General features: G+C 40.9%; 1 protein-coding gene across 5 annotated transcripts in view; it reads left to right on the top strand.

Moving 5' to 3' along the window:
* The window catches only part of CDH7 (cadherin 7), a 457,123-nt gene that overhangs the window by 367,438 nt on the left and 74,445 nt on the right, over positions 1–15,240 (top strand). For all 5 annotated transcript variants that reach the window (XM_069620793.1, XM_069620792.1, XM_069620794.1 and 2 more), the window contains one exon: positions 13,182–13,435. In XM_069620793.1, coding sequence (XP_069476894.1) covers positions 13,182–13,435 — 254 coding nt within the window. The remainder of the gene's footprint in view (positions 1–13,181; positions 13,436–15,240) is intronic.

Genomic DNA, 15,240 nt, shown 5'->3' with positions numbered 1-15,240 from the left:
AGGGTTTGAAGGAAAGGATAATTTTCTCTACCTCTAAAATGGTAGTTTTAGTGAAGGAGAATTTGTTGGTTGGGTTGTTGATGGTGTTGTTAGGTGGTGGCTTGTTTGTGAGGTTTAGGGAGTCTTTTTTTAGTTGGAATTTATTTTGCAGTGTAGTGATTTTATTTGCTAGGGCTGATTGGATATCTGTACACCAGGTCTGGTCTTTAATGCAGGTATCTGGTGTGGCAATGGGGGACTCGAGTTCTTTCAAGCTGGAGAAAAGTTCCTTCATACTTGAATTGGCATTGGCAATACAAGCATTGTAGGAATTACGTTTCGCTAGACAAATTTCATTTTTATAATGCCGAGAGATATTAGTTAAATTAGCTTTATTCTCTTCAGATGGACATAGTTTCCAGTCAGACTCGCATTTTCTTTTGTTTAGGCACAAGGCCTTAAGTTCTGGCGTGTACCACTTGTTTAAATGTGCCTTGGGTTTGCTTGTTCTCATTTTGAGAGGGGCGACTTTGTCCATAGTGGTGCGCATGATGTTGTTGAATTCGTTGACCAATGCACTAGGGTCAAGGATGTCTGGCAGTGCATTTAAGGTAGGAAGGATCAGGGGAATAATATTATCTGCTGTAATATTCTTTTTGTTTCTTGTAGGGCATGGTGGAGCTGCCTGTGGGTCAGGGCTGGGTGGTTTGGTAGTTAGTAAATTAAAGGACACCAAGGAGTGGTCTGTCCAGGAGAGGGGTGTAATAGAGGATACTATGGCTGAGCAGTTGGAATCAGCGACGCAGTCAAGTATTCTACCCTTTGCATGTGTGGGGGAGCTGACTTTTTGGGTAAGTCCTAAGGTATGAAGGGTATTGGCAATAGTGGCAGCATGGGCATCTGCTTGGTCATTGAAGCCAAGGTTAAAGTCCCCTAATATCAGCAATTGGGAAGTAGTTTTGGTATTGTTTGATAGTACACTGTGCAGGTCCTCCTCGAAGGTTCCAAGTGGACCCGGTGGGCTGTAAATTAGGTGAATAGAAATAGTTTGGGTGTTGTTTATGGGAATTTTGGCAGTGAGAGTTTCACAGTATTGTATAGTTGTGGTAGGGACTAGGCGTAGTGATAAGTTTATTTTGGATATAATGGCGATTCCACCTCCGCGGGACCCTTCTCGATCCTGCCTAGATATGGTGTAACCGTCAGGAATGGCCAACATGAGTGATGGGCCTGCCGCATTGTGTAGCCAGGTCTCAGTTATAGCAATAAAGTCTAGATTGGCTTCTGTGATTAAGTCAGCTAGGTCAATGGCGTGTGCCACTAGGGCTCTTACATTAAGGAGTTCTCCCTTGAGGGAGTGTCCTTTGGGGTCCATTTTGGTTGTGGCCGAGTTGGATGAATTGGTATTTGTCTTAAGCATGTTTGTATTCACTGATGGGGAGGATTGAGGGGGTACAGTGCATATTCTGATGTGTTGGTCTTTCGTTGTGCGTTTTTCATAGAGTTTATTAAGTCTGGCGTGTAATTTAAGGTTTCTCTTGTGAGTTGGGGTAGGCTGAGCGATGTAGACTAGTCGGCCTGGCATGGCCTGGTGCACAGGGCTGATGTGGCCAAGGTAGTCTAGTATCTTGGGAGTGGTGAGTACGAGAGGAGGCGCAAAAGCTGGCTTGCAAGGGGGAACTTCAGTGCGGCTATTCTTAGGGAGGCATGCAGTGTGGCCATGATCATTAGAAAGTAAATGTTGAGTGAGCTAGACATAGTGCGAAGCTATTCCTATTAGCTAGCAATGCCACTTGGTGTGTGTGGACTAGGATAACTGGCAGTCAATGTGCTAAGTGTCAGTAATTGTATCTAAGGCTATGCGGCTAGATCTGTAAGGTCTAGGCACCATTCGTTTTTTTCTGAGAATCGGTGGTAAAGCAAATATGATAACTGTTATCTTGTGACAAGAATGAACAACATCAATGGGTGTGTGAAAAAAAGAACATAATGGAAGAATGAATGCGTATGTGCTGGGGAGCGGGCTTTTGATTGTGGGGAGTGGAGGAATTATTGGTGCAGTGGTGGCCAATGCATTTTCCTCTTACCTTGAATGGTATATATGTACTGGAAATCAAAGGTATGCATACATGGTAAGTGTTATTAAGTGGCAAGACTTGCCTATGTTGTTGGTGAGAGTATGGATATATTGTGTTACTGTGGTATGAAAGTTTAATGGGCATCAAGAGTGAAGCAAACAGCATATGTGTTATTGTTGGGGTGGACTGACCTAATTTAATGCAGACAATATTTTCTTCCTATGGCACGGCATTATTTTATTTTTTACTGAGAATCGGTGGTAAAGCAAATATGATAAGTGTTATCTTGTGACAAGACTGGCCTACATTTATGATGCCAGTATGGCTATATTTTCTAACAGTAGCATGGCATTGTTTACTTCACATCATGGTAATGCCAACATTATGGGCCTCATTCCGAAGTTGGTGGAAGTCATGGCGCAATTTGTGCCATGACTGCAACCAATAACGGGTGCGGCACCGGTCTAGTTCAATGGGGACTTACCGACCTTTGCCATTCCCCATTCCCATTTGAGCCCCTATAGGGCTCAATGGGAATGGGGAGGGCGCAAATAACGGCCTGCTGTATGTCAAGCCTGTTATTTGCGCCCTGGTCCCTTAACGGGTCCATCCATAATGCCAGGTCTGACCAGGCGTTAAAGGAGGGACCCGCTAAGGGACCTTGTAGAAGGGTGGTAAGGGATTACCGGCACCAGTCTCTTTACCGGTGCCCCGTATCCCTTACTGCCCAACTTGGAATGAGGCCCTATGAGTTGTCCTGCATGGCCATACTGACCCATGTTGGTTCAGCCATTCTGTATATGTTTTTTTAAATTGTTTTATTGAGACTTGACATTTTTACTAGCACAGCCAGTAGGATTATGTCCTCACTTAGGGATATTGGCATGTTGTGGCAGAATCACCATGGACATATTTTCTCATAGTATTAATACTGGCATTATGTTGAAAGCAAACATGAGTGCGTTCTGAAATGGTAATGCTGGCATATACTGGTGCCAACCAACATGGACATGTTTGGACACCGCTATCATGAATACTGTTATTTATATTTGCATAACTTTAGAAAAAAGCATCATGAAAAGGCATTGAAAAATGCTTTGATGCATTCTTGAAGACTTGCATTTATTTGATATTTTCAAGAGTCACGCTACAATACTTCAAACAGTGTGGCTTTTTACCCAATTTTTCACAGAAAATATACTGTAAAATGCACAAATTAGAGCTCATTATTTAAAAGAAATATAGCTGGAGGGGTATCCCTCATACTCCTCACTGGTAGTTTTGGATTACCTCGCTATGCTCAGTCACTCCCACATATTTGTTGGAATTATTTACACCCCTTCAATTAAAAATTTGGCAGCCACCACTGAACATATGTTATGATTAATCAACTTAAAGGTGCGCGTTTCATTGACATTGAATTCTGGAGAATCAGATAGCCGTAGTCTTGATACCCATAATCCACAAAAATTCAGTCAACATTCATGAGAATGTTAATATCAGATAGCACAGCGTGTAGAGCACTTGCTTTGACATTCAGGCAGAGCCTGCTGACGCAGGTGCGAATCCCTGCAGGGCCAAACTCAGACTTTCGTCCTTCCAAGGTCGATAAATGAGCAACACACCATGGGAAATAAGCAGCGCTCAGATACCTGAGGGTTCGTAGAATTATATAAATGCACAAACAAACAAACAGGATTGACAGACTGTTGTATTTCAAACAGTAAACATTTAGAACATTAACCTGGGCTAATAGTTTACATTTGACTAAGTATAACAGTAATTTTAAGAAACCTGATAGCACCTCTCAAATAATTCTCCGTGCAAACAGGTGACAATCGTTGAGCATTGTAGTTATACAAATGCCCAATAATAGACACTGCTGATCATTGTTACCTGCAGTCTGCAAATCCAAACTGTTAAAGCTCTGCACCAATCAGAAGTACATTATTTCAAATCCTCTGTTTCAACTTAAGTGTACATATTGTCAAGGCATCATGAAGCACCGTCCAGACAACAGATTCAAAGTTCAAACAGAAATGATGTTTTAACTCAAATTTCATGATGGTTGAAGGCCTAACTTGCCTTATACTAAGGTGGGATTTCCCTACCTAAGAAACTAAGGAGAGTCACAACGTTTGACTTAAAAGTCTGTCTGTGTCCAAAACCTTTACTTTCCCTTACAACTAAAGCTAAACAATATGTAGGATGTCAGCAATAACAGAACTAGTGTTCCAAATACAGTTGTGACCATCTTTCAGCACCTGGCTTACTTTTCAGCTTCCCTTACCCAAATTCAAGGCAGTTGTGATATGATATGATATGGCATTTATAATGCACTTATACACAAATGTTTCAAAGCGCGACAAGGCAAGGGAAGGGGAACAAGGGAAGACAGAGACAGCGATCCTACTAGGCCAGGTGACATTGAGATTGCGCAAGTAGAGGCAAGGGGGAAAGGGGAAAAGTGCAAGGGATAGCGGAGGGGGCAGTGCAGTACATAGGACAACAGTAAAATACATACAAATACAAACCAATAAATACAATAAATAGAAAGTGCAGCTGGGTGATGGCAAACACAGTCTCCTCAAAGTCATGGGGTTCCCATTCCCAAGTTCAAGACAGTGCCACCAATTCTCAGGGTTTCCTTCACCAAATTCAAGACAGTCAACTTGTGCTTATTCTCAATCTTTCAATGTTTGACAAAAGCAGCTCCCGATCAACTTTATACTCCTTCTGGGTTCTTAACAGTTCAATCAGATTGCTTTTTCCTGTTCACTTCAGAAAACTCTTTGGCTTTCACAAATAGGGTTTCCCCAGTCTAGACGCAGTTGTCGGACCACACAGTTTGCCCACTATAGGTCACGCAACTAGAAACCCTAGGCTCTTTAGCCCACACTGGTTCTTCTGTATCTGCACCTGTGTGATGGTTCACACTCTCTTGGCTCTTCCTTGCCAACCTTTTGGCTTTGTCACAAAGTGGTCTTTCGTTTGCCAGCCTCTTGGCTTTCCCACAATGTGTTTTCACATAAATTCACTTTGTGGTGTTCTTGTTCCTTCACCACCTTGCTTTCTACTGTATTTCATACAGTTCATGCTTTGCTTTAAATATGTGGTATATGTATTTCACACACACGTTGTATCTGGTCATAGCTTTGCCAAACGTCTTCATTTAGTTCGGTACTCAATGGGGGTCATTTCGAGTAGGGCGGTAAGGGTTAACGGTCACCGGTAACGAGACCGGTGCCGTTAAACCCTTACCGCCCTATTCCGAGTTCCCTTTGCGGGTTGGTACTTAATGCCTGCTTTTTGCAGGCGTTAAAAAACTAACCCGCAAAGGGACCTAGGAGCTAATTAAGGCACCATAATTTACGGTGCCGTAATTAGCGCCTTCCCCATTCCCATTGAGCCCTATGGGCCAAAAAAGGGAATGGGGAAGGGCCCATGGTGAATGGGGAAGTACCGCCCCCGCCAACCTTGGAATGGGGTGTTAATTACGCCATTCACCATGACGGAGTTGGAAAAATACCGGCGTCAACCAAGGCGCTAATAGCGCCTTGGTTAACGCCAGGGTCGGAATGAGGCCCAATATCTTTTTTCTTTTACTATGCTGCTTGTGCTTTATATTGTCCTTAATATTCCTCTCAACCCACTGCCGTCAGTTAATTTCATGTTGTATTTACTTTTTCATTCATTTGGTATCTAATTTGGTTTCCTCACAGTCCCCATGAGCGCCCTCGGTTCAAGTGTTCTTCCCTTTTCACTCACCAGTCCCTGGCGTCTCCCCTGTTCTCTTGGCTTCTGCTGCATCGACACACTTTCCTCCAACCGCAAGTAGCTTCTCTCTGGATGTTGCCTGCAGCTCTGCTTTCTCCCTGTGGATGCTGTTGGTGACGTTGTTTCCCTTTTTTGTATCCGTAACTCCGGCTGCTGACCTTCAACCAATGAGGCTCTGTAAGGATATTTGGCATGTTACAGCACAGAGTACAGCACTACTGCACAAGTAGCATTACAGCACTACTGCACAAGTAGCATTACAGCACTACTGCACAAGTAGCATTTTTTTTTTGCAGCACCACCACAAGGGTGCGGTGCATTGCTATATGGGTTAGCAGATTAACAAGGAAAGACAGGCTATTCAGTCAAAAAACGATTTTAACATATAAGATGCAAAGCTATTTTTACAGTTAAAAGCACACGTGTTCATTTAAAAATGCACACTATTTTTCACCTGAAATGCCTATATTGCTAGAGACACATTTGAAAATTAACAGCTAACATATTAACCATTAACCTGACTAATAAAACCTTATTTTATTATAACTCACTAATAAAATGTGTTCTCTACTGCAGAATTAGGCATATTTTGAAAACCAGTTAAATGAGTGTGCAGATTTTTCCTCTCTTCTCTGCCTGATTATCCGTGTTGTTGTGCACAGTAACTGCAGGAGGAAGGAAGTCAGATTTGCAACAATTGCAAATGTATAAGCGAAGCTATTGTTTAAAAGTAGGAGGATGAGAGATGATGGATTTCATTGGAACACGTCATAAAGAGGGCTGAGAGGAAAGTTTGAGTGGGCAGTAGCAGGGAAAAAGACAGGCAGACATCTTTCTGCACTACTGGGGAGAAGACCTGGCTGTGGGGGTGTCCTGCTGCAGTCGAGACTGGGGAAAGCTGAAAGAATTATCTTTCCACTGGCAGAGGCAGTCCTATCTGAAAAAGCTGAGAATTCCAGGCAATGACCCCGGCTTGAGAAGGCAAGCGTTCCTTTTTGTTGGAGTTAAGCCAAGAGAGCCACATTCACAGAGAGAATCCTCTGAACAGATAAGGTAATTACCTAACTGGGGGAGCTGTGTGTGTGCACGAAAGTATGCAGTCAGTGTAGAAAAATGAAAGTCCCGTGCGTGTCTTAATCAAGTGCTAATGTTGCAATTTAAGTTCTGTTCTCCGCCACTATAATCGCAGTGTGTCATTGAAAATGCTTGGATTGTTCCCTTTTATTGCTGTAAAGAATGAGATCATGTCTAAATGCAAATTTTATAATACAGAAAATATTTGAAAACAGACGGGTGGTTTATTTTCTATTTACCATTACAATGCCAATGATGTGGGGAGATTTTTAAACAGTGCAATGGTCATTTTAAGACAGATGTGTGTATGTCAGAATCAGTATGAATAATTGTGAGTGACTGTAGTATAACTTGTTGGAGGTACATGAGCCAACGGGAAGAGAGACTCTCTGAACATAGCTCCCTACCGTATATAAGGTAGTGGAAATTACCACAAGACTACCACATATAGCTCTCTGTCGTAAATAAGTCAGTGAGTTTGCCCATGGTGGCGCACCAACACTATCCCTGGAAATTGTGGTTTCCCTAGAATGCAGGTCTGAGGTCTCTCTAGTGATCACACGAAAAATCTAAGCGAAGATAAGGGATTCTGGACATTGGGGCCACAAATAAAACAAGGGAATTATGCTCACCAAAATACCACCAACCACGTATACCAAATATGCAGGTCTGGGTGCTGAAATAATGCATGTCCATTGTATTATTGTTGCACATGGCCAAATCTGAATACAAAGAGTGATTATTGCTAAATTATTTCTCGGCGGTAATAAAATACCGTCAGGCCCCAAATCTCCACAAAATACCCTACAGCTCCCACTCCTGTAGACTTCTCGCAGCCTACCTGGCCCTCGGCTCCACAGCTTATTGGGGTTGTCTGCCGGCATCCAGTCTCTCCCGGAGGACCCCCCTCGGCCCTCCAAGCCCTCAACGAATGGCATGGGCTCTCATCTGCTGGTCGCTTCTTCACACTTGTCGGCCCCACCTTTTATACACCTGAAGCCACTTGACAGGTTGCAGGTGTGAGTCCATGATGCCAATTGCCTGGTCTTAATTAGTGGAACTCTTGGGACATGCCTGACCTTTGCAGCAGTCTGCAGGCCTCTTTCTCTTCTCAGAACTCGAATGGTGAAATTACTTACTAGTGTTCTCTATTCCTAGTCGCCTCTTCCTTGTTCCAGTACTATAGTTGTTGTGTGAATGAGGGAAAATGAGGGGAGAGGTCTGCAACAGCCCATAAATTCAGGGGAAGTGCAAAGGGGAGGGTGGTTCTCATAAGGAATAGGGGGATACCATTTATCTCCTGTGGATATTCTCCCCCCAATCCCAAGGACCCTCGACCCAGGAGATCCTCCCACACATCCCAACCCCCAGGGTCAGGATCCAAAAGTGACAGCCTTTCCCTGGCCACCTGAGAGAGGATCCAATGGGAATAGTTGTGAGGATACCTCAGGCTTCTCAGAATATCTTGTAAATTACAAGCAAACACTGCCATAATGTCTATGCTTTTATTACTTATTTGGTTATTACTATTGAACATCATTCATATGTATTACAGACGTGATTCAATGGAGAGCCTGGGCATTGTTGGTATGAAATATAATGTAATCTAATGTAAGTGGTCTTGTATGTTACCCTTCTTCCATGATTAGTGGCCTTGCTCTGCATATGTAATATAACAGATACATAAGGAGTAACTGATAATGTACTTAATAAAAGACATCTCAGGGATCTGGGGAAAATTAAACACCCCACCCTTACACACTGTGGTTCATTGTTATGAGCTTCATTACAGCTTTGCGTGTAATGATAATACAGCAGGTATTTTCAAAATACATCTTGATTTAGCACTAAACAAATTACAGGCATTGAGGTTATTACCCTCAGCAATATAACAATAGAGGTAAATACAAACATATTATACATTTTTCTGGCACTTTGAAAATCCACCTATTTTTGTTTTACCCAAGATGATGAGATGCACATTGTAAAAAGTCTCAAGAAGCTTTATTTTAAGTAGTTTTTCCTATACAATAAGGAATCAGACATACCTCTAATACAGGAAACAGATTTTATGAACAAATACAGTCTAAAGGGGGTGAACAATCAGGCATCTCGAATGCCAACCCATTTTATCTCTTTCCCATGTAATCAATTGAAAGGCCAAATTTTACCCTTTTACGATTTAAAAATGATTCTATCAGGTTTGAACAAATTCAGTAGATTGTCAATGTCCAACCTCCATAAGACAGTTGGGAATGGAAAGAACATATAATACCAAGTGAATTGTCTTGTATAATCCGAGTAGTATTCCAGGAAATCTACTACCATTACCACTGTTCCAGGTATAATGTTGCAATGGGCTCTTAGTACTAAGATACGCATCAGTGGTAGTGCTTAATTCTGCTGGAAGATTTCATTCAGGGAATATCTCAGTTCCCCAAACCCTTTTGATCCAGGCTGGTGTGTGCCATCAATGCATTTACTAAAATAATTTATTTTAAAAATAAAGCATTTGCATTATTTACTAACTTCAATGTTCTTATGCTCCCTGGATGGAAGGCTCTTTTCATGACAAGATTGGAAATCTGTCAGCAAATTTGGTAATCATGTATGGAGATTCCATAGAATGTGCTAATGCTATTTTCTTATTCATATTGTATATTTTAATTCTTCTTTTTGCAGGTAAAATAGCATTAAGCTTGAGGGCAAACAATGGTGTTCATTGGAAAATACGTCTCTTCCGAACATAGATTTGAAATACATAGAGATCAGATTATTTTAAAATCAGTAAACAGCCAAACCTGAACTTGGAAAATCAGTGCAATTGCCACCTGGATGAGAGATATTAGAGGTTTGGAATCTGACACCTACAATTTAGGCCTCAGAACATTAAAGGGATGCAATAGGTGTCTGTATATGCAATTCATGACAGAGGATCTAAAAGACTTGCTGAAACATGAGAACCAATGTCCTGCAAAGCAGTGCATGCTGGCTTAATACGAATTACTTCACATATATAATTGCCGAATCTTTTGAAAACATTTTAAAAAGTTCACTATGCTGATGGGGACTACAGAGAGGTGTAAATAGCATTGCAATTTTCATTCCACAAAAATGCATGGCTATTGCATGGACCTTAGTCTTGATGGAATTGAATACATTGATGTACATACACTTAAAGACAGATAGTGCACTCTTGCGGGCCGACATATGAGGATGGTTGATTATGAATGCACAATAGTTTAGGATCTAATGCTGAATCTGATATAAATTACACATGAACAACTTCATGCCAAAAATATACTGCACACATATGTACTGATGTATCTGTTTCATGATGTGCAGCTTCTACAGTTCAGTGGTACTAAGGAGTTTCAAATTTGGACTTTCCGATTTGGAATTTCAGAGAACTGAGGATGACAGAAAAATTAATTGCAGGCAGAGGTTGCATATAAATCAGCACCTTTGTTACAAACTCATATTAAGTAAAATAAACTATCCACTGGTGGCAGGGTAAACTTGAAATATAAGCCAAACCTGTGTTTTGGTATTTCATAATTATTAAAGCCACATCTGATTTGTAGCATACATATGTTAACACTGTGAGCCCCGGCCAGCTATCTAAGGGTTGTTTGTATTCTAGTCAGACTGCCTGTCTCTGCTCAGCCAGCAGGAAAACAGGCAGGACTTCTGTGCTTCTTGTTGATCCTTTGTGATGTGTTGTTGTGTTTAATTAAAGTACATATATTGATATAGAATCTTCATATGACATTTCTTTATTACTAATTGTTCAGGACACAACATATGGCCTTCTAGCAGATCTTAAAGGTCGGTAATTTATAAGGTTATTTCTGTCTCCCTTCTTAAATATCAGAATTACCACTGTTCTCTTCCAGGAAGGGGGTGTAGGTCCATGTGACTTATTCATGATCATTGAAAAGGATAATCATATAGGTAATTGTCTTATTTTGAATTTGAAAGGCATATTTGTATCAGATGGAATGAGAGGTATTCACAGTATAAGAACTGTATCTAAGATACACTGATTACACGGGCCTCTCTGATGTGTCTTTGTAGATGCATCATTTTCAACCTTGTTCCATTGCAAAGTCCTTGTGATGGCATAAAATTGCATAGCAACATCATTACAGCACCTACCTTCAATTTTAGCTTTTGAGGAGGCATTTGTCCTACAGAGTTTCGCTCTTTAGAGACTGCAATGTTTAGCCGGTAATTAACTCTTCATTGACACTGGATCCGCTGTGCCCTGTGTAAAGAGAAGTGGGGGTGGAAAGAAGTAACTTGAAATTATTCTGAATGTTTGAGATAGTGGGAGGTGAAGGTGACCACGTAGAACCGTGATCATTCTGTCTGTTAAAATGCTAGCTAGTATTAAAGTGGAAGGGCACACAAAGGTGCACTTTGGCATTCAGACAGCAGAGGGCAACCTAACACTGATGAATTGCATCAGCTGAGTACAGAACCATAGCTAATTGTGTTTGTGTTGCTGCTATGATAACATTCACACCCCTCTTCTAAGTATGACATGCCCTACGCCCATATTAGTACAAAAGGCGAAGAGCTATAGCTCTTGAATTTGCCTGCTTAACCTTTATGTTTGGGATCACTGTTGTTTTGTTGAGGCATGAGTGCTGAGTAGGAGAATAAGCCAGTACTCATCCTTGTACTCCTGCAGTAGCCATTTCCTTCCAATATTGTAGTGACCACATATATAATCAGAGTTGGCTTTAAATGAAATCAGAAACTGGCTACAATAAAAATAAATGTTACACTGTAAAGAGCATATCATGTGATAATATAATATGCTTGAAGAGTACATGGTTAAGTGAACAAGGTAATGAGTAAACAAACAACGAACTGGGCTCTTGTGGTGATGTGTAAATGGTCCGAAGTGTATGACATACATTTCTTTTATTTTTTATAATTTGATTTAGTTGACAATTCAACTTTACAAATGTGTTAGAAATAAAAAAATAATTCAGTTATTAAGAGTATAATACATCGTAAGCTCATAATTACATTCACAAAGTGTTTAAAAAGATCAATGTGGTAACATTCACTTCTAGGTTGCATTCAAAACAGAGCAGTTGATGTTATCATTTATCTACATTATACATCAAGTTAATTATGTAGATACTTCCTTAAAAAAACAAGACGAAAACAAGTTAGCAAACATGTAATACCCTTTAGCACACACATTCTAATTGCTATCAAGATTCACTACCTTGTTACCAATTTATGCGTCTTAAAATGTTTCTGTTCATATGGGAAAGCAGCATCCAAGATGCGAATCATTGCAATTCTGACAGATATTTTATGAGTGTCAAAAATTTCCACCAAAATTTCTGCTTCAGAACGATATTTTGGGGTCATGCATTTGACAAGTTTGACACGCTGAGATACAAAAGCTTTACATTTCAGAATAATGTGATGCAGTGTTTCTTTGATAGATGTGTCATAGCAAAACCGACAATAGCTTAGATCTTTTTTAACAATGCCTCGTCTTATCAATATTTCATTAACCGGTCACAAATTCAGGCGTAATCTTAAGATTTTTGTTCTTAAACTTGGGGAGGGGCATTTGACAAGATAGTCAGCCATTGTACGTAGTTGCTTGTGACGGCAAAGGTCTCTATTGAAATCTTTAAGCCTCAGACATTTTTCTTGAGTCATTAGCCAATCCAGTTGGTAAATCTTGACCTTAGTGCGATTGGGATTTGTTACCAGCAGACATACATATATTCATTTGAAATGTAGTATTTTCAAGTCACCGACAAGGCTGCTTTCTTCACAGTCTTGCCATGATGAGATTAATCCTGGACACATTTAAAATTTGCATCAATAATGTTCTCCTCACGTATAGTTATGATTCTGACCTGAAGGACTTTCATGTTACACAGCCTTGTAGAGTGGCAAGCTACAGTTTGGATAGACAGAATCACCAACAATATATATTGCTGCAACATATGTCACCCATATGTATTGGATATTAATTAAAAGAACATTTGTGCAGTTAACCTCACATTGCAGAAGCTACTGCTTCACATAAAGTCATATTCAGAATGTAAATGAGTGCAACATTGTTGTGATTTATAAGATAGGTCCCACCCTTTACAAGCTGTAGTACATATGAGCAATGTCTGCTGAGCTCTGCAACATGAAGCTAAGCTATTATAATGACAGTAGTCCTATTGTACAGGCTTAGGTTATTAAATCTGGGAAATTCAATTCATGTGTGTCTTCTTTTCATAGGAACTTGATTATGAATCCAAGACAAGCTACAGCCTGAGGATCGAAGCCGCCAATAAACACGTTGACCGTCATTATGAAAGTTTGGGACCTTTTGTGGATACAACAACAGTGAAGATAATTGTTGAGGATATTGATGAGCCCCCGCTTTTTACTTTGCCGGTATATTCCATGCCAGCGTCTGAAGCGGCAAAGGTTGGCACCAGCATTGGGGTAGTGGCAGCCCATGATCCAGATTCCTCAAACAGTCCAGTGAGGTAAGAATAGATGCTGATGGGCCATTTGAGCTGCTATTTGTTATCGTAATGAGGTACTATTATGTGGTGCTAAAATTGACAGTAAAACTGTGTGAAACATGCTGATTTCAAAATGATGAAGCACTCAATTTGCATTAAATGTCTTCCATTCTTTGTCTTGATTTACTTTTCACACTTTTGTGACCATCTTTTTCTTTACAGTCCTAACTTTTTCTGCTCGCATCTTTATCCGACACATCTTGTCTTTTCTTTTCCATTCTTGCTCTTTTCTCACCATTTTATTTTTACAATACTCCATAATTCACGTCCAATATTTTCTTTCTACTGTGAAAAGGTAATTGCTTAATTTATTTTTCTTTCAGTCACCACTTTTCCGTTGCGTTTTACCATGAGGTCTTCTTTTCCCATCGCCTTATCTTTATATTTATCTTACATGCCTAAGCCGTCACCCCCCATTCAATGCTTTATCTCTTAATGTACTCTTCTCTTTGTTTCTCTTTTTTCATCTTTGCCATCATCACATTTCCTTTCCCCCATTTTATACCATGTTGTATTGCTATTTTCTCCCTCTATAACACCATCACTTGTGTAAACAATCGTGGTCCATGCCCTTTCCCGTGTACTTCGTTTTCATCACCATAGTGTTCTTACTTACCCGCTGCATGTACTCCATTTTACTATACGCAGTGTTCATGTTATTGATCCGCCACCCAATTCACTTTTGTATTTTACCTTCCTTATGTTTCCAACCCTGCTCTTTTCCTCCTTGCCACAAGCACGTTCCTTGACCGCCCTTGTATATGTCCCTTCTGTGAAGCCTGCCCCTTTCCTGAATCTTCATTAGCTTTGTTGTCACACCTCATTCTGAGGATTTGACCTTCATGTTTTTGTCACTTCACATTTAACATCGTCTTTCATTCGAAGCCATTTAGTTTCCATCCGTTTCGCCATTTCCCAAATACACATACTGTTATTTTCTACCACTCTCCTTCTTTGAACTCCTAATGTGAACCAAACGTGAATATGAAAAAAACTGCAATGCAAACTGCGAGGAATAACTTAGTATGTTTGAAAGTAGATACATATGACCCGTGCTTCAACTTACAGCACATATAGAACATTAGCAAAAACACGTGTATTGTTATGCCCATGATTAACTGCTGAACCCATATGCATGCATTAGTAATTGCCGAACCCCAAACCCTCACCCATAATGATAGGCTCACAACTTATTTCAAGTGTTGGCACTAAAAGGCCGTAGGATTTTATTGTACAGATATGGGTTATGACAATAACAATATTACATATCATGATGATATCATACTTTTGGGGACCGGGTCCTGAGGTTACCCCCTCGGACCCGTGCCGCCTTCTTGTGTCCCACGACTTGTTGTGGGCACCGTACAGTGCCTTGTACTTCTTTTTGCTCTTCTCCCCTTTTTGTAGAGTGGGTGGGTTCTGTGGTAAAGAAGCAAGGAGATTTGGAAGACACTGAGTAAACAGTGAACCTCCTGTTTGCTTGGGTCCCCGTTCAGGGTCCACAAACAGATTGTGTTTACGCTGAGCATGCTGCTCTCATTTATAGGACCCAGGGAGGCCCTGGGACTTTGTTGTGTATGTGTTGGGGGCTGCTGTTGTCGCAGCCCCCGGCCGGATAGCCGACTGTCTGACCCCCTTGTGGGGGCAGCTCTTTGAACCTGGGCCCTGCCTGATGGTTGTTTTCCTTATGGCGCTTAGCACCTTGTTGTTTGGAGGAAGGGTGCGATGACTATTCCCACCTTACCCTTCCGTGGCTTTTGTGCTGC

Source organism: Ambystoma mexicanum, chromosome 5q, assembly GCF_040938575.1.
Source record: "Ambystoma mexicanum isolate Mex_15411 chromosome 5q, UKY_AmexF1_1, whole genome shotgun sequence".
NCBI lineage: Eukaryota > Metazoa > Chordata > Amphibia > Caudata > Ambystomatidae > Ambystoma > Ambystoma mexicanum.
The sequence above is the reverse complement of the archived record's forward strand: the minus strand, read 5'-3'. Positions and strand labels throughout refer to the sequence as shown.